Source organism: Tachyglossus aculeatus, unplaced genomic scaffold (assembly GCF_015852505.1).
Source record: "Tachyglossus aculeatus isolate mTacAcu1 unplaced genomic scaffold, mTacAcu1.pri scaffold_116_arrow_ctg1, whole genome shotgun sequence".
Taxonomy (NCBI): domain Eukaryota; kingdom Metazoa; phylum Chordata; class Mammalia; order Monotremata; family Tachyglossidae; genus Tachyglossus; species Tachyglossus aculeatus.
Window position 1 is genome coordinate 861440 of NW_024044848.1, and position 17709 is coordinate 879148.

At 49.3% G+C, this 17709-nt stretch overlaps 1 protein-coding gene across 1 annotated transcript; it reads left to right on the forward strand.

Annotated features, from left to right (window-relative positions):
* Positions 1-9673: 9673 nt before the first annotated feature.
* LOC119922653 (olfactory receptor 14J1-like) lies at positions 9674-15314 on the forward strand. Its single transcript, XM_038742358.1, has 2 exons — positions 9674-10147; positions 15282-15314. Exons 1-2 carry the CDS (start codon positions 9674-9676, stop codon positions 15312-15314), a joined length of 507 nt encoding a protein of 168 aa, XP_038598286.1.
* Positions 15315-17709: the final 2395 nt, after the last annotated feature.

Here is a 17709-nt window from a genome sequence, read left to right on the forward strand (position 1 = left end):
GGAGAGAGCAGGGGCAGAGATGGAGATTCATTCATTCATTCAATCAATCGTATTTATTGAGTGCTTACCGTGTGCACAGCACTGTACTAAGCGCTTGGGAAGTACAAGTCTTCATTCAGTCATATTAATTAATTAATTAATTAATTCAATCGTAGTTATTGAGCAGTTACGGTGTGCCGAGCACTCTATTAAGCGCTTGGGAGAGGACAATAGAACAACAGAATATTCATTCATTCATTCATTCATTCAATTGTATTTATTGAGCATTTACTGTGTGCAGAGCACTGTACTAAGCGCTTGGGAGGTACAAGTTGGCAACATCTAGAGACGGTCCCTACCCAACAGCGGGCTCACAGTCTAGAAGGGGGAGACAGACAATAAAACAAAACATACGAACAAAATAAAATGAATAGAATAAATATGTACAAGTAAAATAAATAATAAATAAATTGAGCTCTTACTATGTGCAGAGCACTCCACTAAGCGCTTAGTACAGAGATATTCATTTGATTTGTTGTCTTTCTCCCCCTTTTAGACTGTGAGTCAGTTGTTGGGTAGGGACTGTCTCTATATGTCGCCGATTTGTACTTCCCAAGTTCTTAGTACAGTGCTGTGCAGACAGTAAGCGCTCAATAAATACGACTGATTGAATGAATGAATGAATGCTTTGCACCCAGCAAGCACTTAATTATTACAATTACGACTTCTACTATGTACCTATGAGGAGAACAGTGCTTTGCACATAGTAAGCGCTTAATAAAGGCCATCATTATTATTATTAAGTACATAGTACTTATGTACCATGCAAAGCAGCGTAGCTCAGTGGAAAGAGCCCGGGCTTGCGAGTCAGAGGTCATGGGTTCAAATCCCGGCTCTGCCAATTTTCAGCCGTGTGACTTTGGGAAGTCACTTCACTTCTCTGGACCTCAGTTCCCTCATCTGTGAAATGGGGATGAAGACTGGGAGCCCCACGTGGGACAACCTGATCACCTTGTATCCCCCCAGTGCTTCGTACATAGTAAGCACTTTACAAATGCCATTATTATTATTACTATTATTACCTGAACGTGAATTCCTGGACCATAGGTTAAGTGGATTGTCCAAACAGCGGTAGTAAGCGCTCAACAAATGCCATCAAAACAAACAAACAACAAAACACCTCGTGTGCCAGGAGATTAGCAAAGGCCTAGCAGGAAATGCAGTGTCTCAGGTGGTTTCACTGTGTCTCTGAGCCCCTCGGCCCACCTCGGTACCCCGACTAGTATGTTCTACACACAGTAAGCGCTCAATAAATGTGATTGAATGAATGAATAAAAGCGGCGCCGGGGGTGGACACGGTGATACAAAGATGCCCCGCAACAGGAGAGGGATCAAATATCCCACCCCGTCCGCGGCTCGGCTCGCTCCGGCCTCTCGTCGAAGGGAGAGGAGGTGACCATGAATCAATCAGTCAATCAATTAATCAATCATATTTATTGAGCGCTTACTGTGTGCAAAGCACTGTACTAAGCGCTTGAGAAGTACAAGTTGGCAACATATAGAGACGGTCCCTACCCAACAGTGGGTAGGGACCGTCTCCGTTCCTGAGAGGCCCGCCATCACACCGCGAGACGCCCGGGACTCCGTTCCCGAGAGGCCCGCCCGCCATCACACCGCGAGGCCTTGCTGCTCCCGGAAGGATCCTCTCCTCAGAGCGCCGCCATAGACTCCCGGGACTCCGTTCCCGAGGGGCCCGCCCGCCATCACACCGCGAGGCCTTGCTGCTCCCGGAAGGATCCTCTCCTCTGAGCGCCGCCATAGACGCCCGGGACTCCGTTCCCGAGAGGCCCGCCCGCCCGCCCACCCGCCATCACACCGCGAGACGCCCGGGACTCCGTTCCCGAGAGGCCCGCCCGCCATCACACCGCGCGGCCTTGCTGCTCCCGGAAGGTTCCTCTCCTCAAAGCGCGCCGCCATAGACGCCCGGGACTCCGTTCCCGAGAGGCCCGCCCGCCCCCATCACACCGCGCGGCCTTGCCGCTCCCGGAAGGCTCCTCTCCTCAGAGCGCCACCATTGACGCCCGGGACTCCGTTCCCGAGAGGCCCGGCCGCCCGCCCTCCCGCCATCTCAGCGCCCCCACGGACGCCCCCCCTGCTTCCACACCCCCAATTCGGAGGCCTTCCGTAAAGTGCCCCTCATCCCCCCCACCCTTCCCGGTCCGGTCCTGACTGACTCTCCCCCCGCCCCCAGGTAAAAAGCCCTTGTTAGCACCTTGTTAGCACCATGTTAGCACCATGTTACATGTTACATTAACGACAACCTCATTCACACCTCCTCAGCCCTCCCATGCTAGTTGACTGTTCGCTCCCCTCCCCAGGTATCTCTGCTCCCTGACCCCCCTTAACTGGCCCACCCTACTCCAGCTCTTAATAGTTTGTATCTGCTCTCTGTGGCATCATTGTCTGCCAATTCTATTATTGCCATAGCATATTGATTGCTCAACTACACCCTGTGATGCCATCGCCTACTTTTATCATTGCTACTGTTTTATTGCTTCTGCATCTCAATTGTTAACCCCCCGCGGTACTGTCACTTGCCCTGCTGACCTCACCATGAACTTTCAGTTCCCTTGCTCCCAACTGCCATTCCCATTCCTCACCTTCCCCTTCCCCTCTCCCACCCAGCTGTTTCCCTCCCTCTCACCCACCAAGACCGCTCCCCCTCAACCCCTACCAAGGATTCCTCTGTACCAGCGCAGGTCCTCCGCTTCTCCCTCCCGGCCCCCCTCCTCCCCTTCTCCCCGCCCCCACCCCATCCCAGTTCTCCTTTCCCATCGCCACGCCCCTTCCCACTCTCCCCGCCCAGGCCCCCGCCAACTCATCCCAATCCAAACCCTCCCCACCCCTCGCACCCTTCCCCCTCCCTCCCCTCCCTCGACAGCTGATGCCAAGTGTGGCCTCTGGAACCCCCGCTCCGTTTTAAGTAAGATCCCTTTCATCCTGGACCTTTTCCTTTCCAGTTCTCTACTCCTCCTCGCCCTAACTGAAACATGGCTGTCGCCGGACGACACGGTCTCTTCTGCTGCTCTCTGCAGTGCAGGCCTCTTCTTCTCCCACTCCCCCAGACTCACCGGAAAAGGAGGAGGTGTCGGTTTCCTTCTCGCCCCCCAATGTCGCTTTCGCACTATCCCTCCTCCCCCTTCCCTTTCCTTCCCTTCCTTTGAAGCCCACATTATTCGCCTCTACCACCCCCTCCAGATTCTTGTAGCCGTCATCTACCGCCCTCCGGGCCCCACTTCCAACTTCTTTAACGACTTTGACCCCTTCCTCACATTCCTTCTCTCCTTCTCCATGCCCACTCTGATCCTCGGAGACTTCAATATCCACATGGATATCCCTAACGACTCCTCTGCCTCCCGCCTTCTATCTCTACTTGACGCTTCCAACCTCTTCCTCCACCCCACCTCACCCACTCACCAACTTGGTCATACCCTCGACCTCATCATCTCCTACCGCTGCACTGTGTCCACCCTCACCAACTCTGTGATCCCTCTCTCTGATCATAATCTTCTCACCTGCCTCCTCACTCACACACCTTTCCCCCGTAAATCCGTATTACTCCCTCACAGAGATCTCCGCTCTCTGGACCCCACCCATCTTTCGGAGCGCCTCACACCCCACCTCGCCGCCCTCTCCTCTCTACCCAGTCTTGATGATCAGATTACTGCTCTCAACTCTACCCTTTCTACTCAGGTAGACTCGCTCGCTCCCCTTTCCCTTCGCCGCTCTCGCACCACTAACCCACAGCCCTGGATCACTGCCACTGTCCGCCTCCTTCGCTCTTATGCTCGAGCTGCCGAACGCTGCTGGCGAAAGTCTAAACACCATGCCAACCTCGTTCACTTCAAGTTTATCCTTTCCTGCCTTAACTCAGCCCTCTCTTCTGCCAGACAAAACCTATTTCTCCTCCCTTATTGACACCCATGCCCATCACCCCCGCCAGCTCTTCCGTACATTCAACTCCCTTCTCAGGCCCCCGGTTCCTCCCCCTCCTCCTTCCCTCACCCCCAACGATCTGGCCTCCTACTTCATTAACAAAATTAAATCCATCAGGTCCGACCTCCCCAAAGTCTCTTCCCCCCTTTCTCCAACCCCCCGGCTCTCAACACTCTCTGCTACTCTCCCATCCTTCCCAGCGGTATCCTCAGAGGAACTCTCCTCCCTCCACTCAAGTGCTACTCCGGCCACCTGTGCTTCTGACCCCATTCCCTCTCATCTTATGAAATCTCTCGCTCCATCCCTTCTCCCCTCCTTAACTTCCATCTTCAACCGCTCACTCTCCACTGGTTCCTTCCCCTCTGCCTTCAAACATGCCCATGTCTCTCCCATCCTAAAAAAAACCCTCTCTTGACCCCACCTCACCTTCTAGTTATCGTCCCATATCCCTCCTACCATTCCTTTCCAAACTCCTTGAACGAGTTGTCTACACGCGCTGCCTAGAATTCCTCAACAACAACTCTCTCCTCGACCCCCCTCCAGTCTGGCTTCCGTCCCCTTCATTCCACGGAAACTGCCCTCTCAAAGGTCACCAATGACCTCCTGCTTGCCAAATCCAACGGCTCATACTCTGTCCTAATCCTCCTCGACCTCTCAGCTGCCTTTGACACTGTGGACCACCCCCTTCTCCTCAGCACGTTATCTGACCTTGGCTTCACAGACTCCGTCCTCTCCTGGTTCTCCTCTTATCTCTCCGGTCGTTCTTTCTCAGTCTCTTTTGCAGGCTCCTCCTCCCCCTCCCATCCTCTTACGGTGGGGGTTCCCCAAGGTTCAGTGCTTGGTCCCCTTCTGTTCTCAATATACACTCACTCCCTTGGTGACCTCATTCGCTCCCACGGCTTCAACTATCATCTCTACGCTGATGACACCCAGATCTACATCTCTGCCCCTGCTCTCTCCCCCTCCCTCCAGGCTCGCATCTCCTCCTGCCTTCAGGAAATCTCCATCTGGATGTCCGCCCGCCACCTAAAGCTCAACATGTCGAAGACTGAGCTCCTTGTCTTCCCTCCCAAACCTTGTCCTCTCCCTGACTTTCCCATCTCTGTTGACGGCACTACCATCCTTCCCGTCTCACAAGCCCGCAACCTTGGTGTCATCCTCGACTCTGCTCTCTCATTCACCCCTCACATCCAAGCCGTCACCAAAACCTGCCGGTCTCAGCTCCGCAACATTGCCAAGATCCGCCCTTTCCTCTCCATCCAAACTGCTACCCTGCTCATTCAAGCTCTCATCCTATCCCGTCTGGACTACTGCACTAGCCTTCTCTCTGATCTCCCATCCTCGTGTCTCTCTCCACTTCAATCCATACTTCATGCTGCTGCCCGGATTATCTTTGTCCAGAAACGCTCTGGACATATTACTCCCCTCCTCAAAAACCTCCAATGGCTACCGATCAATCTGCGCATCAGGCAGAAACTCCTCACCCTGGGCTTCAAGGCTGTCCATCACCTCGCCCCCTCCTACCTCACCTCCCTTCTCTCCTTCTACTGCCCAGCCCGCACCCTCCGCTCCTCCACCACTAATCTCCTCACTGTACCTCGCTCTCGCCTGTCCCGCCATCGACCCCCGGCCCACGTCATCCCCCGGGCCTGGAATGCCCTCCCTCTGCCCATCCGCCAAGCTAGCTCTCTTCCTCCCTTCAAGGCCCTGCTGAGAGCTCACCTCCTCCAGGAGGCCTTCCCAGACTGATTCCCTTCTTTCCTCTCCCTCTCGTCCCCCTCTCCATCCCCCCGTCTTACCTCCTTCCCTTCCCCACAGCACCTGTATATATGTATATATGGTTGTACATATTTATTACTCTATTTATTTATTTATTTATTTATTTTACTTGTACATTTCTATCCTACTTATTTTATTTTGTTGGTATGTTTGGTTCTGTTCTCTGTCTCCCCCTTTTAGACTGTGAGCCCACTGTTGGGTAGGGACTGTCTCTATGTGATGCCAATTTGTACTTCCCAAGCGCTTAGTACAGTGCTCTGCACATAGTAAGCGCTCAATAAATACGATTGATTGATTGATTGATTGATTGATTGGGCTCACAGTCACAGATTTGCTCTTGGGATTCCGGCGTTCAGAGAAGAGGAGGCGGACGAGATTGGTCGACTCAATCCCTCCCTTCTCAGCACGTGACAACTCTGTGAGCCATTTTATCCGTTGTCAGGAAACGTGCTGGCTGTGGGATTTAGCGGCTGCAGCGGAGAAGCAGTGTGGCTTATCGGAAAGTGCCCGGGCCTGGGAGCTAGAAGGATCTGGGTTCTAATCCCAGCTCTGACGCTTCTCTGCTGAAGTCACTTGGCTTCTCTGGCTCAGTGGAAAGAGCCGAGGCTTTGGAGTCAGAGGTCATGGGTTCAAATCCCAGCTCCACAACTTGTCAGCTGTGTGACTTTAGGCAAGTCGCTTCACTTCTCTGGGCCTCAGTTACCACATCTGTTAAATGGGGATTAAGACTGTGAGTCCCCCCATGGGACAACCTGATCACCTTGTAACCTCCCCCAGCACTTAGTACAGAGCATTGCACATCGTAAGCACTTAATAAATGCCATCGTACATTCATTCATTCATTCAATCATATTTATTGAGCGCTTACTGTGTGCAGAGCACTGTACTAAGTGCTTGGGAAGTCCAAGTTGGCAACACATAGAGATGGTCCCTACCCAACAGTAGGCTCACAGTCTAGAAGAAGGAGACAGAGAACAAAACAAAATATATTAACAAAATAAAATAAATGGAATTAATATGTACAAATAAATAAATAAATAAATAAATAGAGTAATAATTGTTATTATTATTAGAACAGTGCTTTTCACATAGTAAGCGCTTAATAAATGTTATTATTATTGTTATTATTATTATTATTATCATTGTAGCACCTGGCACATAGTAAGTGCTAAACATATACCATAAAAAATATATTTTTCCTGAAAGGATCCAGGCAGTCTCCATGCATCTCTAGACTGCATGCTCGTCTATTTATTTATTCTTATTTATTACACACTCCCCATGTGTCAAGTACTGTTCTAAGCACTGGGGTAATAATAATAATAATAATAATAATAATAATAATAATAATAATGGCATTTATTAAGCGCTTACTATGTGCAAAGCACTGTTCTAAGTGCTGGGGAGGCTACAAGGTGATCCGGTTGTCCCACGGGGCCTCACAGTCAATCCCCGTTTTACAGATGAGGCAACTGAGGCACAGAGAAGTGACTTGCCCAAAGTCACACAGCTGAGAGCAGGTGGAGCCAGGATCTGAACCCATGACCACTGACTCCTAAGCCCGGGCTCTTTCCACTGAGCCACGCTGCTTCTTGTGGCTCTTGTGTCTTTTCATAGGTACAAGTTAATCTGTTTGGATGCAGTTCTTATTTATTTATTTATTTTATCATTTTTATTTTTTAATTATTTATTAAGCACTCCCCACGTGTCGACCACTGTTCCAAGCACTGGGGTAGATACAGGTTAATCTCTTTGGATGCAGTTCCAGTCCCACGTAGAGCTCACAGTTTAAGTAGGAGGGAAGACAAGCTCAGTAAGGTCAGGGAATGTGTCTATCAGTTCTGTTGTACTCTCCAAGTGCTTAGTATAGCACACAGTGAGCGCTCAATAAATACCACTGGATGATCGATATTGATGTGGCGATAAAGGGTGTATAATAATGGAAAGAGCAGAGGGCTGGGGGTCACTTTCTTGCTGTGTGATCTTGGACGAATCATTTAAATTCTCTATGACTCAGTTTCCTCGTCCATGAGATGGTCATTAAAATATCTGTTTTCCTTCCTCTTAGACTATGAGCCCCGTGTGGGACAGTAACTGCATCTGATCTAATAATGATAATAATAATAATGATGGCATTTGTTAAGCATTTACTATGTGCGAAGCACTGGTCTAAGCACTGGGGTAGATACAAGGTAATCAGGTTGTCCCATGTGGGGCTCCCGGTCTTAATCCCCATTTTACAGAGGAGGTAACTGAGGTGCAGAGAAATGAAGTGACTCGGCCAAAGTCACACAGCTGATTAGTGGCAGAGCCGGGATTAGAACCCACGACCTTTGACTCCCAAGCCCGGGCTATTTCCACTAAGCCACGATTGGACTTTATCCATTCCACCGCTTGGAACATAGTATGTGCTCAACAAATACCGCAAGTACTATTCAAATCCGGTGAATCGAACATATTATTATTATTCTGGTATATTTACAGTCTAATAGAAAATGGGTAACCTCAAACCAGCTATGTGTCATCAATCAATCGATCAATCAATGGTATTTATGGAGCGCTATCAATTAATCGTATTTATTGAGCCCTTACTATGTACAGAGCACTGTACTAAGCACCAGGGAGAGTACAGTATAACAGAGTTGGTTGACATGTTCCTTGTCCACAAGGAGTTTATAGTCTAGGAGGGGAAGCAGCCATTGATTAATTCGGCCATCAATCAATGACATGTATTCATTCATTCATTCAATCGTATTTATTGAGCGCTTATGTATTGAGCACTGACCATGCACAGAGAACTGTACTAAGCACTTGGGAGAGTCAAATATGTGTCCCCATGATCTTGCCCACCAGAAGAAAGTAGGAATAGTATTCTTTCATTCAACTGTATTTATTGAGCGCTTACTGTGTGTAGAGCAATGTATTAAGCGCTTAGTAGTAAATAATAATAATAACAATAGTGGCATTTATTAAGCACTTACTATGTGCCAAGCACTGTTCTAAGCGCTGGGGAGTTTACAAGGTGATCGGGTTGTCCCACGGGGGGCTCACAGTCTTAATCCCCATTTTACAGATGAGGTCACTGAGGCCCAGAGAAGTTTAGTGACTTGACCAAAGTCACCCAGCTGACAAGTGGCGGAGCCGGGTTGTGAACCCATGACTTCTGACTCCAACTTGTACTTCCCAAGAGCTTAGTATAGTGCTCTGCACACAGTAAGCGCTCAATAAATAAGATTGATTGATTGATTGACTCCAAAGCCCGGGCTTTTTCCACTGAGCCACGCTGCTTCTCATCAGTAGTAAAAGTATTCACAAAGTAAAAGTATTTACAAAGAGTTACTGTGAGATGATGTGACACATATTTTGTTTCGTCCTCTGTCTCCCCCTTCTCGACTGTGAGCCCATTGTTGGGTAGGGACCGTCTCTAGATGTTGCCGACTTGTACTTCACAAGCGCTTAGTACAGTGTTCTGCACACAGGAAGCGCGTAATAAATACGATTGAATGAGTGAATTTGTAATGGTTCAAAGCGGTCTTCTCTTCCACAGCTAGGACATCTTATCTCTGGGAAGGAAATGGCCAATGGCACGGCGGTGACGGGATTCCTCTTGCTGGGATTCACGGAGATCCGGGAGCCGCAGCTGGTCCAGGCCGCGCTGTTCCTCCTGGTCTACCTGGCGGCCCTGACTGGGAATCTCCTCATCGTCGCCGTCACCGCCCTCGACCGGCGCCTTCGCACCCCCATGTACTTCTTACTCAAGCACCTGTCCGTCCTGGATCTCTGCTACATCTCCGTCACCGTCCCCAAATCCATCCACGAATCCCTGACCGGCCGGGGAGAAATCTCTATCCCGGGTTGCATCTCTCAAGTTTTCTTAGTAATCAGCCTTGCGGGCGTCGAAGCAGCCCTGCTCACGGCGATGTCCTACGACCGCTACAACATCATCATGGACGGAGGGGCCTGCGGGAAGATGGTGGCCGCCTCCTGGCTGGGTGGTCCCATGAACGCCGCCACGCACGCGGCCGCCACCTTCTCCGTTGGCTTCGGCGGGTCCAACGTGATCCGCCACTTCTTTTGTGACGCTCCCCAGATGATGGAACCAGATCATGGCCCCAGTGGGAGCGTCCGGGAGATCGGAGTCACAATCTTCTCTGCCATCCTGAACGTCTCGTGTCTCGTCTCCATCGTTGTCTCGTACGTGCGCATCTTCCGGGCCGTGCTGAGGATGCCGTCGTCCGAGGGCCGGACCAAAGCCTTCTCCACTTGCTTGCCCCACTTCGCCGTGGTGATTTTATTCATCTCCACGGGAACTGTCGTCCACCTCGAGCCGCCCTCAGACTCCTCCTCCACGCTGGACCTGCTGGTGTCCGTGTCCTACGCCATGGTGCCCCCCGCCCTCAACCCCCTCACCTACAGCCTGAGGAACCGGGATGTGAAGGCCGCCCTGAGGAGAGTGCTGGAAGTGAGAGGATGGCTCTGAGAAACAGGGACACATAAAGTTCGTCCTGGGGACGGCTAACTTTGGGGGAAAAATCCTGTCGGAAACACGTCACCTTCTTATGTTCATATTTGTTAAGCGCTTACTATGTGCCAAGCACTGTTCTAAGCACTGGGGTAGATACAAGGTCGTCAGGTTGTCCCACGTGGGGCTTGCACTCTTATTCCCCATTTTACAGATGAGGGAATTGAGGTCCAGTGAAGTGAAGTGATTTGCCCAAAGTCACACAGGTGACATGTGGTGGATCCGGGATTAGAACCCACAACCTCGGACTCTTTTCACTAAGCCACGTTGCTTCTCTTCTCAATAATAATAATGATGGTATTTGTTAAGCACTTACTATGTGCCAAGCACTGTTCTAAGCACTGGGGTAGATACAAGGTCTTCAGGTTGTCCCACGTGGGGCTCACACTCTTCTTCCCCATTTTACAGATGAGGGAATTGAGGTCCAGCGAAGTGAAGTGACTTGCCCAAAGTCACACAGATGACAAGTGGTGGAGCCGTGATTTGAACCCATGACCTTTGACTCCAAAGCTCGGGCCCTTTCCACTGAGCCGCGCTGCTGCTTCTCTTCTTCTAGGGAAGGCTCAGGCAATCAATCACTCAATTAAACTACCATTTTTTTTTAATGGCAGTTGTTGAGCACTTACTGTGTGCCAGGCGCTGTACTAAGCGCCGGAGAAGATGCAAACTCATCAGGGTGGACACAGTCCTTGTCCCGCATGGTAATCAGTCCCAGTTCAGTAGTGGAACCCTGAAACAAGCTCTAATAATAATAATAATAATAATAATAATAATAATAATAATAATAATTTTCGTATTAAGCGCTTACTATGTGCAAAGCACTGTTCTAAGCACTGGGGAGGATACAAGGTGATCAGGTTGTCCTACGTGGGGCTCACAATCTTAATCCCCATTTTCCAGATGAGGGAACTGAGGCCTAGAGAAGTGAAGTGACTTGCCCAAAGTCACACAGCTGACAATTGGCGGAGTCGGGATTTGAACCCATGACCTCTGACTCCTAAGCCCGCGCTCTTTCCACTGAGCCACGCTGCTTGGATCAATGGTATTTAGTGAGCACTTACTGTGCAGAACACTGTACTAAACACTCGGGACACTACAACCCTGTTGGTAGGAACGTTCCCTGCCCACATCGAGTTATTAATAATAATGATAATAATAATAATAACAACAATAATAATAATGGCATTTATTAAGCACTTACTATGTGCAAAGCACTGTTCCAAGCGCTGGGAGGATACAAGGTGATAAGGTTATCCCATGGGGGGCTCACAGTCAATCCCCATTTTACAGATGAGGTAACTGAGGCACAGAGAAGTGAAGTGACTTGCACAAGGTCACCCAGCTGACAGTTGGCAGAGTCGGGATTTGAACCCATGACCGTGGACACCAAAGCCCGGCCTCTTTCACAAACCATGGAAGCAGAACTCCTGAACTAAATCACCCAGAATTGTAATTCTAGAGCAAAGCATACAAGCCTGAGTAATAATAATAATAATGATGTGATGGTATTTATCAGGCGCTTACTATGTGCAAAGCACTGTTCTAAGCTCTGGGGAGAATACAAGGTGATCAGGCTGTCCCATGGTGGGCTCACAGTTTTAATCCCCATTTTACAGCTGAGGTCACTGAGGCACAGAGAAGTGAAGTGACTTGCTCAAAGTCACACGGCTGACAGTTGGCGGAGCCGGGATTTGAACCTATGACCTCTGACTCCAAAGCCCAGGCTCTTTCTGAGTAGCAGTGTGAAGAGTGGAGAGCACGCAGGGCATGGTGTCAGAAGGCCCTGAGTTCTAAATCTGCCTCCACTGTGTGACCTTGGGCAAGTCGCTTCATTTCCCCGTGCATCAGTTACCTCATCTGAAAAATGGGGATTAAGACTGTGAACCCAACGTGGGACGGGGGCTGCGTCCAACCCGATTATTTTACTTGTACATATGCTATTTATTTATTTTATTTTGTTAATATGTTTTGCTTTGTTCTCTGTCTCCCCCTTCTAGAGTGTGAGCCCACTGTTGGGTAGGGACCGTCTCTATATGTTGCCAACTTGTACTTCCCAAGCGCTTAGTACAGTGCTCTGCACACAGTAAGCGCTCAATAAATACGATTGAATGAATGAATGAATCGACCCCAGCCCTTAGTACGACGTCTTCTAGACTGTGATAACGCTGTTGGGTAGGGACCATCTCTATATGTTGCCAACCTGGATTTTCCAAGCGCTTAGTACAGTGCTCTGCACGCAGTAAGCGCTCAATAAATACTATTGAATGAATGAATGAATGTCTGGCACATGGTAAGGGCTTAGTAACAAGAAGAAGAAGCAGAAGAAAGAATCAGAAGCAGTCCAGGGTGTGTCTGTAGACAGACTGGCCTTTGCCTCAGCAGGAACTAAAGTCCTAAATGGAAATGAGAGACTCTGAACTCATTGCCCCTAGAACAAGAAGAAGAAGCAGGAGAAAGAATCAGAAGCAGTTCAGGGTGTGTCTGTAAACAGACTGGCCTTTGTCTCAGCAGAAACTAAAGTCCTAAATGGAAATGAAAGACTCTGAACTCTACACATTGCACTGAGAACAAGAAGAAGAAGAAGCAGGAGAAAGAATCAGAAACAGTCCAGGGTGTGTCTGTAAACAGACTGGCCTTTGTTTCAACAGAAACTAAAGTCCTAAATGGAAATGAGAGACTCTGAACTCTTCACACTGCACCCAGAACTCCAAACATCCAGCACAGTTCTGCCAATGCCAGGTGAAACAAGAGCCAAGGAGGGATAGCGAGCCTGCAGCCATAAAAATTGGGATAATAATAATAATGATGGCATTTATTAAGTGCTTACTAAGCCTCAGCGCTTAGAACAGTGCTTTGCACATAGTAAATGCTTAACAAATACCATCATTATTATTATTACTATGTGCAAAGCACCGTTCTAAGCACTAATCTGGTGGGAGCAGTGAGAGGAACAATTCAGAAAGATGGAGGTCCAGCAAAAAGATGCAGATGAACAATAATAATAATAATAATTTAATAATTCTCTAGACTATGAAGAACAATTCAGAAAGATGGAGGTCCAGCAAAAAGATGCAGATGCATAATAATTATAATAATAATAATTCAATAATTCTCTAGACTATGAGCCCGTCTCTAGACTGTGAGCCCATTGTTGGGTAGGGACCGTCTCCATATGTTGCCAACTTGTACTTCCTAAGTGCTTAGTACAGTGTTCTGCACACAGTAAGCGCTCAATAAATACGATTGAATGAATGAATGAATTTTGGTATTTCTTAAGCACTTACTACGTGCCAAGCACTGTTCTAAACGCTCGGTAGATACAAGGTGATCAGGTTGTCCCACATGGGGCTCACAGTCTTTATCCCCATTTTCCAGATGAGGTAACTGAGGCCCAGAGAAGTTAAGTGGCTTGCCCAAAGTCACACAGCATACAAGTGGCGGAGGCGGGATTAGAACCCATGACCTCTGATTCCCAAACCCGGGTTCTTGCCATTGAGCCACGCTGCTTCTTTGGGTTGATCCCCCAAACATACCCGGGGGAGGGGCTTAGGATGGATTTAAGAGTAATTTCTCATTCTCTCTAGATTCGCAATCAGAGGACGTCAGAAAATACTACAGATTAAATGACCGACTGATCGTTTGAGCTAATGACCAAGATGAAGCGGAGTGGCTCAGTCGAAAGAGCCCAGGCTTTGGAGTCCGAGGTCATGGGTTCAAATCCCGGCTCCACCACTTGTCAGCTGTGGGACTTTTGGCAGGTCCCTTCACTTCTCTGCGCCTCAGTTCACTCATCTGGAAAATGCGGATTAAGACTCTGAGCCCCTCGTGGGACAACCTGATCACCTTGTAACTTCCCCAGCGCTTAGAACAGTGCTTTGCACATAGTAAGCGCTTAATAAATGCTATCATAAATGCTCCGCCACATGTCTGCTGTGTGACCTTGGGCAAGTCACTTCACTTCTCTGAGCCTCAGTTCCCTCATCTGTAAAATAGGGATTAAGACTGTGAGCCCCACGTGGGACAACCTGATCACTTTGTATCCTCCCCAGCGCTTAGAACAGTGCTTTGCACTTAGTAAGTGCTTAAAAATGCCATTATTATTATTATTATTATTATTATTATTATTATCATCATTATTATTATTATGAAACTCAGAGAAGCAGCATGGACTAGTTGATAGAGCGTGAACCCGGGAGTCACAATGACCTGGGTTCTATTCTCGCCTCTGCTATCTTTCTGCCGTGGGACCTTGGGTGAGTCTCTTCACTTCTCTGGGCTTCAGTTCCCTCATTTGGAAAATGGGGATTGAGACTGTTCTTTGGGCTTCTGTTCCCTCTGTTCTCCCTGACTGCGAGCCCCATGTGGGATAGGGACTGTGTCCAACCTGATCAGCTTGTATCGCATCCCGACACTTAGTCCAGTGCCTGGACCATAGTAAGTGCTAACAGGTACCACTGAAGAAAAAAAAAAGCTGAAGCCCCCAACTGTTGACCCAGATGGTCACTAACAGAGGGAACTGTTAGGATACCGTTGCCACGGGAACGCCATGCCATCACCAGATCCTCATCTCTGTGGGGAATCAAGGATTGTGGGGACGGGTCGCTGGGATCCGGTCCTCCGGGGACCCCCCTCGGGGCAGCGGTGGCTTTATCTAAGGGGACGGGGGCCCTGTCTGGAAAGCGTGCCTCAGTTCCCGCGGGAGAGCAGTACGGGGCTGACGGCTCCTCTCCATCCCTCCGTGGCCACTGCATCCAGGAGTCCGAGGAGAGAGGGGGGACCGGACTGGCCCACAGCGGGTCAGCGCTCCACCAGCCCCACGCTGGCCCGGTGAGAGGGTGGAGAGGGACGGGGAGGGACAAGCAGGCTAACCGCCATGAGTGTGAGGGTCACTCAGGGAAGACGTTCGTACCCGGGGACCTGGGTGGAGCTGGAACCAGGACTGCGTACGCAAGCAGAGAGAAAATATTTGCCCCTACGGTAGCCCCCTGGCCCCCTCCATCCACAGCCCAAACCCCGGCTACCGTGGCTTCCGGGCTAGAGCGTTCAAGCGCTTGGTACAGAGGAGCAGCGTGGCTCAGTGGAAAGGGCACAGCCTTTGGAGTCAGAGGTCATGGATTCAAATCCCGGCTCCGCCAATTTTCAGCTGTGTGACTTTGGGCAAGTCACTTAACTCCTCTGCGCCTCAGTTACCTCATCTGCAAAATGGGGATGAAGACTGTGAGCCGCCCGTGGGACAACCTGATCACCTTGTAACCTCCCCAGCGCTTAGACTAGTAAGCGCTTAATAAATGCCATTATTATCATTATTATTATTATCACAGTGCTCTGCACACAGTAAGCGCTCAATAAATATAATTGACTGAATGAATGGCATGCCTTCAGCCGCAGGCCGTGGTGACTTCCACCTTCCGGGCAGGGACAAGTCAGTATGACTGAGATTCTACTGGCCAGATTTTTCATCACCTATACCCCCTCACGGGTCTTCCCCCAACAAATCTTGGGCGGACGCAAGAGAGAAGCAGTGCAGCCTAGCAGATAGAGCATGGGCTGGAAGTTAGAGGCCTTGGGTTCTAATCACGGCTACCCGTCTTTTTCATTTTTTTAACGGTATTAGTGAGGCGCTTACTATGCGTCAAACATCGTTCCAAGCCCTGGGCACAGTCCCTGCATTTCCTGGGGCTCATAGACTGAGCAGGAGGGAGAACAGGAGAAGTGAGGCACAGTGAAGGTAAGTGACTTGCCCAAGGTCACATAGCAAGCAATTGGCAGAGCTGGAAATAGAGCCCAGGCGCGTGCTCTTTCCAATGGGCCAGGCTACTTCTCTTCTGGGTGATTTGGGGCAGGTAGATTCACTTCTCTGGGCCTCAGTTCCCTCATCTGTAAGATGGAGACTGAGACTGTGAGCCCTGTGTGGGACGGCGACTGTGACCCACCCAATTTTCTTGTATTCACACCAGATCTTAGTACGGTGCCCGGCACATAATGTGAGCTTAAGAAATACCATAAAAAGAGAGATAAAAGGCCTGATCCTCGCCTTCAAAGACTTCCCTGTCTAATAGGCTGGATAGGCAAAATGTCATTGACAGATGGAAGGAGAAAAGAATGGAACAGTGGATATGTGGATGACAAGCAGTGTGGCTCAGTGGAAATAGCCCGGGCTTTGGAGTCGGAGGTCGTGGGTTCAAATACCGGCCGCACCAACTGTCAGCTGTGTGACTTTGGGCAAGTCGTTTAACTTCTCTGTGCCTCAGTTACCTCACCTGTAAAATGGGGATTAAAATGTGAGCCCTCCGTGGCACAACCTGATCACCTTGTAACCTCCCCAGTGCTTAGAACAGTGCTTTGCACATAGTAAGTGCTTAACAAGTACCATCATCATTATTATTATTATTAAAGGGGGCAGGCGTGGGTGTCAGAGGTCGTGGTTGCTAAACCCGGCTCTGCCACTTGTCAGCTGTGTGACTTCGGGCCAGTCATTTAACCTCTTTGTGCCTCCGTTACCTCATCTGTAAAATGGGGATGAAGACTGTGAGCCCCACGTGGGACAATCTGATTACCTTCTATCCCCCCACAACGCTTATAACAGTGCTTGGCACATAGTAAGCGCTTAACAAACACTATCGTTATTATTCTTAGTGGTTGATAATCATATTTTTAGTGCTTAACTTGTGCAGAGCACTAAACTGAGTGCTGAAGAGCGCAACCTATAAAAGAGTTGGGAGACATGTCCCTGCCCGCAAGGAGCTCACCGTCTACGGGGGAAACATAGATTAATCAGTCATCCGATCGGAGACATTTATTGAGCGCTTACTGTGTGCAGAGCACTGTACCAAATGCTTGGAGGACCACAATATGAAAGAGTTGGTAGACATGTTTCCTCAAGGAGCTTACAGTCTAGAATAATGAACGTTACCTTCAGCATAAATATCCCGAGGGTCTGCGGATGCATTAAGTCTGGAGCTGGTCACTGACAGGTGGTTGGAAGAAGTGAATTAGCTAAATCCTCCTCGAGAAGGTGGAATTCCAGAGGGTTTTGGACGGTGGGATATCTTCGGCCTGGGGAATTGAAAAGGGTGAATTTCCAAGCCAAAGGGAGGCTGGGAGCCAGAGGTGGAAGGAGGAAGCGTTGAAAGCGAATCATGGTAAGAAGGTTCTTTTTGGAAGGTTGGTTGAAGAGAGCGGATAATGAGAAGAGTTAGAACAGGTGGATGTAACTGAAGCCAGTGAAATCAAACCAACTACAATCCGTTATTCCTCTAGACTGTATGCTCGTTGTGGGCAGGGACTGTGACTGGTTATTATTCTATTGTACTCTCCCCACCATTTAGTACAGTGCTCTGCACACAGTAAGCACTTCATAAATATTACTGAACGAATTCATTTTCCACTTTACGGGAGCTGCTGTAATCAGGTTCCCTGTGCTATAAGCGGGT

Excerpts from the sequence above, each read along its gene's own strand:
- LOC119922653 (XM_038742358.1), top strand. The coding sequence starts at position 9,674 with ATGTCCTACGACCGCTACAACATCATCATGGACGGAGGGGCCTGCGGG. Across the intron at positions 10,148-15,281 it reads CCTACGCCATGGTGCCCCCC|CCCAAACCCCGGCTACCGTG; the intron begins GCCCTCAACCCC and ends CTCCATCCACAG.